The sequence below is a fragment of the Sylvia atricapilla genome, chromosome 7 (assembly GCF_009819655.1).
Source record: "Sylvia atricapilla isolate bSylAtr1 chromosome 7, bSylAtr1.pri, whole genome shotgun sequence".
Classification (NCBI taxonomy): Eukaryota; Metazoa; Chordata; class Aves; order Passeriformes; family Sylviidae; genus Sylvia; species Sylvia atricapilla.
Window position 1 is genome coordinate 29,702,200 of NC_089146.1, and position 16,257 is coordinate 29,718,456.

The 16,257-nt window shown below is 46.6% G+C and overlaps 1 protein-coding gene across 1 annotated transcript; it reads right to left on the reverse strand.

Annotated features, from left to right (window-relative positions):
* Positions 1-252: 252 nt before the first annotated feature.
* On the reverse strand, positions 253-9,984 carry MARCO (macrophage receptor with collagenous structure). Its single transcript, XM_066323127.1, has 15 exons — positions 9,792-9,984; positions 8,641-8,742; positions 7,951-8,187; positions 7,526-7,561; positions 6,594-6,629; positions 6,117-6,224; positions 4,933-5,040; positions 4,791-4,835; positions 4,160-4,258; positions 4,015-4,068; positions 3,491-3,535; positions 3,241-3,348; positions 1,964-2,005; positions 1,458-1,634; positions 253-1,144 (listed from the first exon to the last, which is right to left on the reverse strand). The coding sequence occupies exons 1-15, from the start codon at positions 9,904-9,906 to the stop codon at positions 1,014-1,016; spliced, it is 1,443 nt and encodes a 480-aa protein (XP_066179224.1). The 5' UTR covers positions 9,907-9,984; the 3' UTR covers positions 253-1,013.
* Positions 9,985-16,257: the final 6,273 nt, after the last annotated feature.

Below are 16,257 nucleotides of genomic sequence, written 5' to 3' on the forward strand. Positions count from 1 at the left end.
GAGACCTTGACTTCTTGAACGTCAATTGCATCGATCGCATGGGATCCAGGAAAGCCTAGTTCAGTATTTTCTCCCTAATATCTACAGGGGGGTGTGTGTGTATAATTTTATTTCTTTATCTGAGCATTTGTTTGCTTGCTTGCTTGCTTATTTATTTATTTATTTACTTACTTACTTATTTATTTACTTATTTATTTATATTTAACACAAATTGATAGCTTGTTCATGCTTTGCTATATATATATATATATATATTTGTCATCATCTTGCTTTACTGGAGCATCTAATTTCTAAAGGTATGAAAAGCTTAGCTTTGCACACCAGATAACTAAGGGGTATTGCTCCTGGAGATGGCTCAGGAAATGCTGACAGAGAAGGCAAGGGACTTAGCTAATACCAAAAACAAGTGCTGTGCTAAACCAGGGTAGTATGGCACTTAGATCCCAGGCACTTATTCTTGCACTTTAACGTGTGTTCAGCATGATTTCTGAAGAATATTTATATTTGCATGCCAGAGAGATCATCTGATGATTTCTGAGAATCTGCTCCCTTGGGTGTATGCATTTCCCTGGGGGTTTTAAGCTCAGGTTCACAACTGTGCCATGATGAAGACGGACTAGCCAGCTCAGCTGCAGTAACAGCAGGTTTCTGCACACTGATCCTATTCTCTTGCTGCACTAAGCTAACGTGGACCATCCCCTCCCCTGTGGACTTAGAGGTCACACACGTGTGAGCTCCTGCAGATGAGCTGATGTCAGGTAGCTGGAAAAGCTGTGAACTGGCTCACATGCCTGAGCTCCAGTTGTTTCGTGACAGCTGGGATGTTTCAGGTTACCTGAGGGTCTTGCAACTGTTATTGATTTGTGAAAAAATTCAGCTTGCTTTGTCAGTATTTCCATGACCCGATAAAGAGGCACAAAAGCACAGCCTGATGAAGCTGGGTTTGCGTCACGAAGAAAAGCTCCATGGGGAGCAGAGGCAGCAGCAGCTCCCAGGACAGACTGGGTGTCCCATCAATAACACTGCACTCCAGCATCCTCATTGTGGTTGCAGTTGTGTGTACCCCAGTTACTCTTGGTGCAGTCTGTAATTGTAATTTCAGTACCCTTGCAACTTACGTCATCAAGCCAAATTTGTCCAGTACCTTTGGAAGATCAAACAAACAAGCAAAAAACTGTTAGATGAGAGAAAAAGGAACATGTTTTGTTTTGTTTTCTAAAGAGACCCCTGTGGATAGTGGGTGTGTGTTGGGTTGTGTGGTTGGCTTGTTGGAAATCAAGTGTTTAGGCACAGTTCAAGCAGCACTTGACCTGCAGCTGCCTCATCCCAAGAGGAACAAGCTGCTCTGTTGAGAGGATCACTGGCTGCTCGTGTAGGCGACCTTGCTGTGGTACTTTGTGGGTGTGTGTAACCAGCTGTGCCAGGCCTGGAGAGGTGTCAAGCTGTTGTGGACTCACCTGGTGTGGCTGTGAAGGCATAGATGGCACTGCTGAATCCCAGCATTCGGCAGACCACATTGGCCTCGTTGGTGCTCCAGCCATCGTCACATATCGTTCCCCAGGACCCTTTGTAGAAGATTTCCACACGGCCCCTCTTGTCTCCTCCCACGAGCCGTATAAAATTACCGGGGCCGGCTGAGAGTTCAGAGGAGAAGAAAATAACTCCATGGGTCATACAGGGGTAAGGAAAAAGACATTGACAGACAGACAGAAGAAGTGACCACCCAAACCAGAGGGATATTCCCATCTCCAGGATGGGACCAGAGGTTACTGGTAGCTCACACCTAAACAGTTTGAGCCCTCCCTTCATTTGGAGACACCAGGCTGCAGCTCAGAGGACAGACTCCTTGGCTCTGTTGGCTGTGCTCTGGGTTAACCCATGTAAGCAGAGGGGTATTTTGGTCCTGAACTCAAGTAGCCCTGATACCAAAAGGCAAGTGAGAGAAGAAGTAAAAGTCCAGTACCTTCTCCTTTTTCACCTTTGCTCCCTTTCAATCCTGGGGAACCTGTTCCAAATTAGAAAAACAAACACTTGACAGTTGCTGGTGGAAAAATCTGGTTATTATCTAGTGAGTTAGAGAAGTGCAAATTCCTCCCCTTGTAGAAAATGAACAGCCTGAAATGACTAAAGCTATTTAAAAGAAACATGGCAGGAAAAGTAGGATAACATACAGCAAAATATTCCCAGTGTGAGACCCAAGAAAAGGGCCACTTTCAAATCCCATGTATTCATTCACTTGTGGGAAATGTATCTCATTCCCAGTTACCTGTAAAATGACATCTCTGATAGACTCTGGGATCTCCAGAAGCAGGCATGGTATCTCCCAAAGTACTTGCAGGAAGACCTACATCCTGGGATTTGATCTCCAGGGGGAGCAGGAAGGTGCTCTCAACAGTCCTCCACCATTTCTGTGGAGCATCTTGAGGGCAGGGGTGCTTGAAAAAACCCTATGAGGTCTTTTCCCCAAACCTACTTTCAGAAAACACTCATTTCTGTCTCCTTCTGGGGACCAGGGGATGAGATGCACCGATAGGGCAGCCTTTGGCCTGGAGCCAGCCAGACACTTCTTCCATCCTCCAAATGCAAAGCTCCAGAGGAGGAGTGCATGGAGGAGCCCCACATAAAATCTAGTTTATTTCTGGGGATTCTTATACTATTTTGTGTGAACAATTAAAGGAAAAAAGCATCTGGAGCACTGTTTGTTTCCTGTGGGCTGTTGTAACAACTGTTTGGGTTTTTTTCACTACAGGTCTTTTGTTTTTATTAAATACTCTGTGATTGGCAGGGAAGGGGGTTAAGAATGGAGAGTAGCTGTAGTGTTGGCCCTTTTGGACAACTTTTGTGTCCTACAGTTAGCAATGTGTAGTTAAATACCCTCACTGTTAGGTGTTTCTAACAGCTTCACTATGCCATGTTCCTGAGTGCCATAGGATTTATCCCAAGGACAGGGGATCTCTGATGTCCCTGAACAAAGCAAAGAGGAACGTGGGTTGTTCCAGTTTTCCAGTGAAATCAAGGATTTGAGAAAACCTAATGCATCCATGTAGTTGCAGGTCTTTCAGCACACCTCCCAGAGTGTACAACTGACACCCTGCACATTCCTCTGCTGGGAAGGCTGATCTCTCTCTTGAGTTCCTGCAAATCAGCTCTGAAAACACACCCCAGAGCAGCTTCTGTGATCTACAGTCCCAAATCCAAATGTGCCATCACCTCCACAGATGCTGTGGCAAAGAGCCTTACCAGAAAATCCAGTATCTCCCCTGGCTCCTTTGAGTCCTGGTTCTCCTTTCATACCCTTAGTGCCATAATCCCCCTTGGCTCCTTTTTGACCAGCTAGGCCTGGGATGCCTGGGTGGAAAGCAAAAAGTCATTGCCTTTGTCCCTTTCCAGGGAAAGGACATGACAAAGGTTTCACATTGATGCAGAACAGTGGAATGTGGCACCTAAAGTTCTTTGCATCATCAGAATAAATCATGCTATAAGAGCTTACCTTGTAGGCCCTGGTCTCCCTTTGCTCCTTTTTGCCCTGGAGGTCCTAAGATCATCGAAAAAAAACAAAGACTGTTGTTTATAAAAGCTTATACAAATTAGTATTTACAATTGATTTTAACCCATCTAGTTTTGGTGCCTATACTGTAAGAATCTATTTCTGAATCAGGTGTCTTATTTCACATCATACTCAGTGTGGACCACTTTAAAAAAAAATACAGACAGTGGAGAAACATCTTCTCCTAAAGTTCGTCTTAAACTGCTTCTTTGTTTGTGCATTTTCAATTTATACAAAAATTCAGGCACTATCACCCCCTCATGTATATTCCAGATGGCAGAAACAACCCTGTGGTGAGTAGTCAGCCTACAGCAGCCTGGCAGAGCCCCAGGAGTGCCATGGCATCCTGAGATGCATTGGGGAGCCAAGAAAAAGACTCAAGAGATCTCCTTTTGGTGGTGTAGTTCCCTTTCCAGTGTCTGTATGATGTGTGTTGTTGATCCAAAACCTCCTTTTTTCTCCATTACCTGCTATTCCTTTTTCTCCCTGTACACCTTTGAGTCCAGCAATGCCTTGTGCTCCTAAAATCCAAAAGGAATCAGTAAGGGTGAGCCACACAAAGTGAGGCCAGGGCAGAAGGTCAGTGAGTGACAGGTTGGAGCAGGGCTGTACCTGGGCTACCGCTGGGGCCCTGGTCCCCTTTCTCCCCTTTCTGACCAGGTGTGCCATCGAGGCCAGGACTGCCAGGAGGGCCACGTTCTCCCCTTGCACCTTGAGGTTGGGTGAAAGCAGAACAAATGAAATGTAACACAACACATGAAGGAGATAAAAAGGCAGCTCTATCCCCAGCCCTTGCACACTTGAGTTGAGCCTATGAAGGCAAAACTGGCTGTCTCCAAGTTGCAATTCTGGCAGTGCATGTCTTAGCAATGCAGTGAGGGATGATCTGGAGTGAAAGGCTGCATGGAACCAGGTTCTGGCTGACTGCCAGCCTTGAAATGCACAAGTTCTTTCCTGAAAGAGCAGACAATTTCTGCCCTTGTGTGTGCACACACATCAGAGAGGAGGGCACATTTCTTTCCCCTCAGGCTCCTGCACAGTGAGTGGGGCCCAGATGAGACAGCCAAGGCTGCTGGATGAGTTTGGACAACACTGAAATGTTGATATGGTTCCTTCATCTAATCATCATCTTCTCTTACCCATGATGGGATCCAGACTGGCTGCAGTTTTCCTTGTCATGAAATACCATATAAGAGATCCCTTTTATGCCTCTACAAGAAATTTCACCTTCTGTGCTGCTTACCTGCCTCTCCTTTTGGCCCAGGAGGTCCAGGCTTCCCCGGGCTACCTGTAACAACATCCTGGCATCAGTGCTGAGGAGGCGTAGCCCAGCCCCTCATCTGGGGTGGCCCTGCACCTCCTCACACTGTGTCCCCCGCACTTACCTTCGAAACCTGACAGTCCTTGGAGTCCCTGCTGTCCCTGAGGACCCACAGCTCCCTGGGGCCCGGGGTCTCCCTTCAGGCCCATGTCACCCTTCTGTCCTTGGGGACCTATCAAACAGCACAGCACACATGTATAAATCCAAAAAATCAGATTTGTTGTCTCTGCAGCCTGTGGAGCACCTCTGTCTGCCCACACCAGTAGGAAGGTTTGGGCTCACACCTGCATTTGCCATTTGGTGACATTGTCACCATGAAGCTGTAGGGGGACAGAGCTAGTCTGTCTGATCCACCTCTGGCTCTGTCAGCCTCTCTGGCCAGATGTTTGTCTGGCCTGCTGTTGAAGGCTTGCAGTGGTGCCATGATACCTCTCCAATCTATCCCCCAAACTATCCATTCTCATTTGAAGACTTCATCTTTCTGCTCCAGAATTATCCCAAAGTTCTTTTGGTATTCCTCCTACAGTCACTCTTCTCTTCTGGAGCATCTTGTGCTAATGAGAGCATTGAGGCATTCAGAATCTGATGGAAGATCTCAGGAAGCTCTTATCAACCTGTCCAGCTGTCCTCCCTGCCCTGCACCACACACATCACCTGCTTTCTTTTCCTCTCCTGCTTTCAGCCCAAGTGAGACCAGTTACAGCTATCCATAATACATGTTACATGGAAGAAACATTGCATAACTCTTCTACTTCAGGTGTATAAAGCCAGGCTTATGTAAGATATAAAGCTCTCAGAAACAGGTTCCACACTAAAATGAGTACTAACATCCACATGCCTGTGCATATAAATTATATTGTATTATTTTGTACCACGAAAATCCTACTGCAAATATCACTGCTTTGATCTGGAATAGGCTGATAATTGAATATCTGTGGCTTTCATTAGACAAAGGTCACTCTGTAAAGAGACTTCCATGGTGCAGAGTCAATATTTTGCATGGCCCCTTCCCCCCAGCCCTCCTTTGGGAGATTTGCTGAAGCATGACATGAAATTAAACCCCTTCAGATCAGGTCAGGTGTCCTGTTTATCCAGCTCCCTCACTGACTGGCAAACCACGCTCAGGGCTGCTTGGATTTTTATGAATACTGACCCATGAAGACTTCTTCTGTTGTTTTATATAGAATGAGTTTAAAAAGAAATATGTGTGAGAACATTAAAAATGTTGAGATAGTGAAGAGGTCTTACCTTCAAGCCCCATCTCTCCTTTTTCCCCTTTCACTCCTGGTACACCACTTGGGCCAGCAGGACCAAGAGTTCCTTTACTCCCCTTCTCACCCTTGGGTCCATGCACACCTGCAAGGACAACATCATTTTTCTGGTGCTTCATGGGGTGCCATGTCTAGTGAATGCCAGCAGCAGGACACCCACCACAGCTGTGAGCATAAGCCAGACCCCGCTCTGTGCACTGGAGAGTGGTGCTGGTGACAGTGGGAAATTGGCCCACTGTGACTGCTGCACACTGACTTTTAAAATAAGATTTTTTTTCCAGCTAAGTTTTGCTTTTGCTCACATTAGCTTTTTATAGTTAGTTTATTTTCTTCAACTCCAATGACATTCTTACTCACTTACACCTTGGCTGAGGACAAGATTGCTCATAAAATCATCCATAAAGCCACTTTATGTTCATCCACAGAAGTAATTCAGGTGTCAGAAAAGCCTTACCTTGGTCTCCCTTTGTCCCTGGTGGTCCCTGTAACCCTGGGATATAAAATACATATATCAGCTGACACATATCATCTATTCACAGTAATGGCCAAGAAGAGGAGACAGATTTTTTAATCATCCTTTGCTCACACAATTTCAGTCACCAGTGAGGCCAATCTTCAGCTGGCAGGGACCAGCACAACCACTTGAGTGAAGTCCTTGGAGCTCAGCTGAGTGCTCAGCTGGGCAAGGGCCAGCTTGTCTTCCTGCCAAGCCCAGCTCATGGGGACCATTGGGGAGATGTTTCATGAAAATGCACTGAACGATTGGGCTCTGATGTGTAATAACACTGCTTGGCAGGAGGTGCTCTTTCAATGCCGTAAGTGCAGCCAGGAAGATATGAAAACACTATTTTTAATTTTTTTTTTCCTTCAGAAAATCTCATCAGTGTAGCCAAGAAGCAGGGATGGATGAGTTACAGACCTGACCTAACATCTTAGATCATCATCACAGGATCACAGAAACTGTTGCCTGGTCCAGGCTCTGCTCGAAGTGGAGCCAGTGTTAGATCAGGACTTGCTGCATCCTCACAGTCTGGAGATATTTAACTCCTATGGCAGGTGTAGTTCCACCCAAACCCCCAGGTACCCAGGGCAGCAGCTTGTGCAAGGCTGTGGAGGACAGAACTTGCACCCAGTTCATTCCTGAGTCTGTACCAATGTTTTCCTAGGGACACGGTAGGCATTGACCTCTGTGAGAGCACTTGGGCTAGCCAAGGCTCCTGGAGGATCAGTGAAAAGGTACAGCAGGTCCCTCACGACCAGGGAATTGGGTGTCTGCGCACTGGGTAGGGTCTGGGTCTGGAGACTGGGATCCCAAATCCTCACTTAAGGTCTCTTAGATGAAATAAAGAAGAAAAGAGGAGAAGTTGTGGCTCATCACCAACATACCTGGTAGACCAGGATCTCCTTTGCGTCCAGGAGGCCCTGAAATAAAGATTTGATGGATATTTTTCAGTAGTCAGCAGTCAGTGGGGAAGACAGCAGTGTGGGATTGACAGGCCTGAGGTGTGGGCTGAATACACCACCCTTTTGGAGGGCACCTAGAATCTAAATATACAAGTCATAGGAGGGAAGAGGAGCCCAGAGCCACATTTGCAGCTGCAAGGGGATATGGGGGCTTGCACAGGGCAGTGCTCCAGCTCCTATAGGTGCTCCCTGGTCTGGAATTCAGTCCTGGGCATGGGGCATCACTAACTGACAGAAACATTAAATCTTGCCCTAGTTATTGGATCATCTCAACTGGGTTTTCAGCCCTGCTAGTGATGCAGAGGAGCCAGGTCTCCCCACTGCAGAGCCAGCATGGGCAGCCGTACCTGCAACCCGGGTGATGTTGTTCATCCTCATCATCAGGTTTGCATTGTTGCTTTTTATTATGGTGATTTCCTCTTCTAAGCTTCTCCTCCAGTTTTCTTCAAGTCCCATGAGAAATCTCTCCCCAGTAGAGCTTCTCGACAAGGCCAGACTGTTGGCAAAGGAGCTCTCCAGAATCCCCTCTGTATAGGAGGCATTTTGCTCTTGAAGTCTCAATATCTCTCTCTGCATCTTAAATACTGAGGAAACAAAAAGCCCATGCAATGAGTATTCGCTGCCCGCTCTGGCTGGGAAATGGTCGTTTGGCAGAGCAGCTCCTCAGCACCTGTGGGGAGGACAAGGGGGCATAAAGGCCACCCTGTGTGACCCGGGGAGGTGCTTTTCACGTGCCAGTCCTTGCTGCAGCCAGGAGAGCAGCTGGGAGCGCTTTCGCAAATGCAGAGCACACACACACACAATACACACACACACACACACAATACACACACACACAATACACACACACACACACACAATACACACACACACACACACACACACACACACGGTGGGGGAATCGCTCCCTGCGGCCGCTGCCTCTCCCGGCCGTGTGCGGAGGAGCCTCTGCGCTCATTCCCGCCCGTCCCTGGCCCCAGGGCAGCCCAGCAAAGCTCCCCTTTGGTGCCAAGGCCAGGGCGAGGTTGTAGCGTTACCTTTGTACATCAGCAGCCCCTGGCCGGCCGTCAGCAGCAGCAGGTAGATGCTGAGGGCTGTCCGAACACAGCATGGGGATGCCCTTTTCTGGCTCCGAGGCTCTAAAAACCAAGAGAAGAAGAGTAGACACTCACTTATATCTCCCCCTTACAAGCTCGGCTCGATTCCTGCCTTTCCAGGTGTGGCCACAGTGCTTTCCAGAGGTGTGGAGCAGCAAGGTCCCTCTGTGAGAGCTCTCGGTGCTGCCAGCAAGGCAAGCTGCCTTCCTCTGCTCCAGGCTTTGCACTGAGATCTGCTTGGCCACCTTCTCCTGAGTTAATTTAACCAGCTCAGCTCCATCAAGACTTAATCCAGCCTGTAATGGTGTGAAAGTGGCGATTTCCCTCTCTCTGCATCAATAAACTCCCTGTTTCCATCGCTTTTAGCTGCCCCGGGCTGCCGTTTCGGAGGGTTACTCAAAGCAATTCCCTCTCCATCCAGAGCTCTGCATACATGTGATTCCAACAGTGATGCATGTATGCATCGAAATAAATGAAAAATCAATAATAAAAAACTGAACTGCCGGACAAGCTGAAACAAGTCGTAAGATGTAAAATCAATCATTACCAGAAAATGTAAAAGAAATAAACGGCTTTGTTGAATTTTGGCCTTCAGGGAGAAAATAAAGTATTTCAGAAGCATTGGTAACTACATCAGACATTCAATAAGTTACCCTCAATTGAGGCTTTTATTCTTTTTTCAAAGTAATGTAATCAGGAATTTAAAGTCTTAGTTTTAAAAGAGTACAGTATTTTAATTGGTTTTACAATAGAATGGCTTAGTCAGCAATGAAGCTTTTATATTTAGCTAAAAATTCATAAACTTACATTTTTTATTGAGTCTGGTGATTTTAGTATCTTAACTATTATGCACGAAAGTCTTACTCGAGAAAATTAGATTTTTTAAAAACAGGAAAATAACTAATTTTTTTCTGATACTCAGCATCAGCTTTTATCTAGAAAGGGTAGTTTGACACTTCTACTTTTAAATGGCAGTTAATTTACTAGCAAAATGACTGCAAAAAGCATTTAATATGCAATATTTCATGTTTATGTGTTGTTTTAGACCAGATAAAATCCATAGAAATCAATTGAATAAAAAGAAATCTTACCACTTATCTGAAAGGTTGTGATAGCAGGTGAGGCAAACCCAATCTTTTCTGAAACACTGGAAGAGTTCCTATCATTCGAATTTTCATCTTCCCCGTATTTGTCTTTAATTTTCATGACAAATTTCTTGTGGCTAATCTAAACCCTCGTCAGATTGTGGATAATAAAGAACTGGAGGTACTTCCTCTCTGCCTTTTGATTTGGTATGCTTTCTGATATGCATTTCCTATCTGCTCAGCTTTTATAGACTACTGAGAACTCTGATGTGGTAATTTGAACAGTTCCTCAAAAAATCCCACAGCTAAGATGTTGAGTTGCTCTCATGTGCCCAAGTGGAGTCCAGGGAGCCTTGGGCAGGATTCTGAAAGATCTGCAACCTGGAGTTATTCTGCATGGTGGCAGAGTCAGGAATGAGATGGACATTTTGTTTCTAACACAAGCAAACCTCCTCAGGTAGGCAAGAAGATTCCATGTTCAATGTTAGCTTGGCAATCCCTCTCCTGGGAGGGGAGGCTGGGGACTTTGTCACAATGAAACACATGCACCAAGGTGACATCTCAGTGATTGTGCAGGACTCAAGTGCAAGGAGGCAAAGAATCAAGAGGAGTTGGAAAGACAAGTGAATGATGGTGGGATGGGGGATGCTGAAACCCAAACGGCTTTGGGATTACATGGATAAAGGCCTTTGCAGCCTCTTTGACAAGGTCTCTCAAGCTCCTGCTTCCTCCTTGACAAGTTTTTCACACTCATGGATACAATTCCTACCTCTTGACCATTTCTTTGCCCTCATCCTGCCAAACTGCGCCCTGGCATTTGGCATTTTGACATCTCCACTAGTGTTGGGTTTGATTTTGCTTTTCCAAAGCGAAGTGACTCACCCAAGCCTTCAGGCAGGAGCCGTCGGTAGGAGCTGGGCAAAGTTCTCCCCATCCATGCTGCCACCACCACGTCCTGCCCTCTCTGAGGTGCAAGGCAGTCACTGTCACACGATTTGGTCCTGGGCTGCAGGTCTATGCTCATCCCTGGGGCTGCTGGGTCCTCACTGCTTTGCTTGGCCATGGAATGAAGTGTGGCAGATCTTCAGGTAGTGGTGAGCTGGAGATCCAGACCCCGACACTGTGGAGTGAAGCCCTCTGATCTGCACCTGATGTACAAATCTCTGAAAGCCTTAAACCACAAATACGTGGGGATTTTTGAATCCAAATCTGTGTTCTCCTTTCAAATGTGCTTGTGCAGCTGTGACCTGGTTTGTCCCCATCAGGGAGGAAGAGGAATCCTCCACTTTTAAACATTCTGCCACACTCTGTGTAGGAATTGGGATAATTTGCTTCCTTGTGAAGGTCTCAGATATGCCCTTGAATTAGGAGGCTTGAGAGGTTGCCACTGATCAGCTGAGCCACAGTAAATGCCTGTGCATCCTCTCCCATCACATCACCTCCCCGTGGGAGTAAGGGCTCATATCCAACCCATTTCTGATGATGCTGGTGGTTCAGTTGGCCACCCTGCACAAGCCTGGAGCCGTCTACTCTTGCTGGGTGATGAGCTGGGAATGACTGCACTTGTGCTGCCAAGTGGATGTTTATAGGGATGGATGTGATTCAGGTGCATGCAGAGAGCAGATTTATAGCAGAGAGGCTTTTAATAATACTTCTAGTCAAATCCATTTTATCTCAAAGCATTAAAATGAGCTGGCAGATGTAGTTCTCAAAAGCCTGCCTAAAGACAAAAGGTGTAATGAGATCTTTGTGCCCTCCTTCCCTGAGAAAGAAGCTCAGGGATAAGTTTTCACATGATTTGGGGTCATGTTGTGGCCATGCCACTCTCAGTGGCCCAGTTGGCATGGGTGTAAAACAGGGGTAGATTCCATCGAGTTTTACAGCCCTGAACTACAGTGCTTCAGGTTTTGAAGTCCAATTCTCCACTACTGGGGGGAAAGTCACCATCCCTCTGACTGCAGTTCCCTACCCAGCCGGTGAAACTTTTATTTCTGTGTGATGCAGCCCCGTGCAGCTCTGTGAAACTGCCACATTCTGATTGCTCAGGTGAGCCTCTGGCTGCATTTCTATCTGGATGTCAGCCTCTGCAAACAGGCAGCAGATTTCCCAGTGCGCGTGGTGCCGAGGGTCTGGGCCATGCCCTGGTGGCAGAGATCGTGTCCCAAAATGCTGGCTCAGCCTTTGCCTGTGCTGCTGTCCTGTTCTCTGCTGCCTTTCATTTCTCACTGTATCACCACTGACTGCAGCAATAGGTCGACTCTGATTTTGCAATCAGGAAAGAAAAAAGAAAAGAAACTGCTGATTCAGTGCAGTCTCACTAGGTTGATGTTTCACTGAGGCAATGGGGTTATTTATAGAATTACAGATTCTGGCTCATTATGGGACATGTCTGCTGGGCCCTCAGCCTTATCCTTCAGGCTTGTCTGTCAGAAAGCCCTGGTCCCTCTCCTGCTGCTCATCCTGCTTCCTCTGATGTGTTCTGCTGACACTCAAGGAACAGCTTTTAATCCTCCAGCTCATCCCTTTCCTTCCTACATTCATACAGAAGATGCTCCTCATGTTCTCACTCTAAATGTGCACCAACATGTGAACCAAGTTTTATAAACTGACCACAGCTGCCTCAAAGTCACAGGCCTTGGGGAACTGCTGGTGGAGGGAAAAGGAAGTGGCCTGGAAGTGGCTGGTGGATCGAAAAGTCCCTGGCCATACCCACTAACCTTTCTCATCTTCCATCACTGTTGTCCTCTGCAGGCATTTGCCACCACCAAGAGTTCATGGCAAAGCAAAGGGATGCTACACCAAACCTGGTGTTTAGCCTTTCAATAGCTAAACACATGAACAGCCTCCCAGCAGTGATTCTGCCAGGGAGCTTGGGCAGATGTCAGCCTCCTCAGGATAACCATTTATCTTGGACTGAAGGACTGAAGTTGCCGTTCTTTAAAGACTTGTTTTTACTCTCAGGTGAGAAGATATCCTAGCTCAGAGGTGTTTCTCCATTTATCCACAATATGGTAATTTTTCCAAATTCATCTATTTGATTGCAGACTGTCTTAGACATGAATGAGAAGCATTTGGGAGGCTTTCATTCCTCTCTAAGGAGGTATGGCATGAACAGGCCTGATATTGGGTAGGTTGGTGCAGGAGCCTTCACCATTTCTGCTGTTGCCTCTAGATTGAAGTGAGGGTTGCAGCCAGGAAAGGTGAGAGGCTGCCCCTTACCCTAATATCTACACCCCTGTTTCTGGAGATGGGCTTCAGAACCCCAAAACGTAATCCTGCCACAGACCACACTGCTCTCCCACATAAAAAGCAGGTAGCTGTGGTTTGACCTGTAACACATCCCATACAGGTCCACCACAAAGCCAGCAATGACCAGAGCTGTATAATTGCCTCATCATAGCCTTGCTAGTAGACTAGCTTGGTTCTTTTTCTTTCCCTATTTTACCTGATTTTTCAGTCTTTTGTCTTTTTGCAATGAACAGGTTTGGTGAATTTTGATGTACCAGTTCTTGTGGTAGGTTTAGTTCAGCCAAACAGCCACACTAATATTCTCTCAATCCTCTTTTGCAAAGGATGGGAAGAAAATGGAAGGTGAGAAGACTCGTGAGTTGATATAATGACAGTTTATTAGGGAAAGAAAAAGATGCACTTGCAAGCAAAGCAGAAAGAGGAACTCATCCTATACTTCCCATCAGTAAGCAGATAGGCAACTGCTTTTGGGAATCAGGGCCTCAGTGTACATGATGGCTTTTTAGGCTGACAAATACACAAACCACAAACATCTCCCCTTCTTCCTTCTTCCCCTGAACTTCTAATCTCTCAGTTTGACATCATATAATGCAGAACATATCCCTGGGGTTGGTTCAGGTCACAACCCCAGCTGTGTCCCTTCCCAATCTCTTGCTCAACCCCAGCCTGCTCCCAGGCTCAATGCTGTACGAGCTCTGCTCACCAATAGCCAAAAAATCTGTGTTATCAACACTGGCTTATCCCCAAACCCAAGGCACACCACCCTACTGTGTTGGGCTGCTGTGGAGAATGGTCCCTCCATCCCTGTCAGACCCAGCACTGCAGTCTCCAGTGTCTGCAGTGTGACAAGGTTTATGCTAAAATGCCTTGTTTTCCCCGAGGAAGGAGCAAGGACTTTGGTGCCTGTGGACATCAGGAGGCACTGCTGAATCCAGGGGATGCCAAGGCAGGTTGTGGGTGATCTGCCCACAAGCAGATCGTGGAGGTACCAGATCTGGGATCTCCCTTATGAGTGTCCCATGGACTGCCCAGTTCAGCCCTGGTCAGCATCCCCTGAAAAAAAGTGTATCCAGCTCCAAGGGCAAGAAACGGTAGATTAAATGGAGATTTTATGTGTAGAAGAGAGACTGAGGCCAACATACAAGTCCTAATGCCAGGGCATTAGAACAAACCTTGAGTATGGACCCATATGGAAGCAAAGGCCTTGTTGTGAAGCCCCCCACATCCCTGCATACCGAGACCTGTGCTCAGGGGGTCTGGCTGCTGCAGTAGCACCTGGGTACTTCTGGGACTGTGGAGAAGCACTTGTGCTAAAGCAATAAAACCTCTAGCACTGCCTGGCTGACATTTCTCCTTTCCAGCTTGATGTGTTGCTTGGCTTTGTTGTAGAGATTGAAAACAGATTTTCTTTCTCTTCTATGAGTTATGTTAATTTGTGTTTCATCAGAACTTGCCTCTTCTCCTCCTCTCCGTTTTTTTTTTCCCCCCTTTAGGCTGGATCCAGCTGCACCATGAATTCAAGGAACCACCTGCAAAATATTTTAATGACTTCAACCTGCTCTTTGAGGTGAATTAATACCAGGGCAGCCTCTGCAGCACAGTGAAATAGTCAGGCTTGGCTAAGCAGGCCACCCTCAAAGCCGAAAAATATGTTCTGCGAGGCCAATGTGCCTGACAGGCAAGTTTGTTTCCAAGGTCTTCATACAACATCTTCCTCCTCACCTCAAAGGCAGTTGTCCCTTATTCAGGTAAGAGCTGATCCCAAGGACTGGATGAGACAGGCTAAGAAACAGGAGGGATAATGAAACATCAAAACACCAGTCACATGGAGGGCAGGTTAGATCTGTTAATGGTCTGCTACAAACAGCAAAATTACAGCTGAAGGGAGGCATCTCCCAGGCCTTGTTCTGCTTTAGCAGCTCAGTTTCTGTAGGGAGACATCAGCTGCTCCCTGAGGCTTGTCTTTTCTGGAATGCTTTGGTTCATCACATGCTTTCCACAAGGCCAAAAAGATTTCTCTAAGCACAGCTCACAGTGTAGCCACATTCCCACTTTGCTTCATCTCCTGGGCTTCTAGAATCCAAGGGTCATTTTTAATTTTCCAAGCAGCTATTAACCATATCAAATTATGCTGCAGGTGCTGTTGTGGTAATTTCTGCCCCACAACCCAACCAGGCAACTTGCCCTGATGTTTTTTTTTTCAGCAAAGTCTCTGGGATTATGTGAGGCTCAGGGTCATTGTATTTTTAGATATTAAACTACTCAGGTAGTCAGCACATTGCTCAGAAGGACATTCTTAAAGAGGTTTATTATTGAGTATTGTCCTTGCACTGGGGCACATCCCAATTAATTGCCTGCACATCAATGTGTTACTGTGCATTTATCACAGAGTAAACATATTAAGGAGCTAATACTTGGGCTTCCACTAAAGGACACCACAGGATGGTTTGTCTCTGATAAGGTTTCTGGCACAAATTCCTGTGTCCTGAATGCTATTGGCAAACACTTCAGCTTGAAAATCCATTAACCTGTAATCACCCCATGCCCCTTATTCAATGAATGTGGAGAACAAACATGTGTGTGAGCAGCTTTATACACAGACTTGAAACCATTCCTGACAGCAGTCCATACAGAATTAACTCAAAGCAACTGTCCTGTAAAACATGTGTGCAGTGCTAGGCATTAAAGCTCAGACCCTGAAAATGCTCCAGACTTTCCTGCCTCTCAGTTTCCCGCTGTCCCTGGAGAACAGCAGCCAGTCCTGCTGTTCAAACCATCTCCTGAAATTGCTGTGGTGACACTGGATGCTTCAGAGACCCGAAGTCATGACTTTTCCCCTTGAATTTCCTTCCTTCATCTCCTGCCCTCTGTTCTGACGTCCCTTTGCTGTCCTCTTGTACATCTTCTCTGGGTGCTGACACGACAGTGCAGCTCATGTCTGCTCCCACAGCTCTGCACAAAGTGATTCCCTTTCAGTGACTCCTGCTTGCCTGTGACAGCCACTTCTGCCTGAGCTTGCTCCATCTCCTGCTAGGCAGTGATAAGCTGGGGTGTGAAACTCCCAGCATCAGCACATGGTGGGGAAAGCGACAGAAAAGGGAAAGCTGCCTTTATTGGGAGCTTCATTGCCATCCTCCAAAGCACAGCATCCACGAGGAACCACAGTCAGTGTGCAATCACTGCATTGCTCCCCACAGACCTCACCTTGACACCAGTGTGGGTT

Coding starts and splice junctions, on each gene's coding strand:
- MARCO (XM_066323127.1), bottom strand. CDS start 9,906: ATGAAAATTAAAGACAAATACGGGGAAGATGAAAATTCGAATGATAGG. Junction 7,562..7,950: donor CAACATCACCCGGGTTGCAG/GTACGGCTGCCC, acceptor TCTTTATTTCAG/GGCCTCCTGGACGCAAAGGA. Junction 3,536..4,014: donor GGGAGAAAAAGGAATAGCAG/GTAATGGAGAAA, acceptor CGATGATCTTAG/GACCTCCAGGGCAAAAAGGA.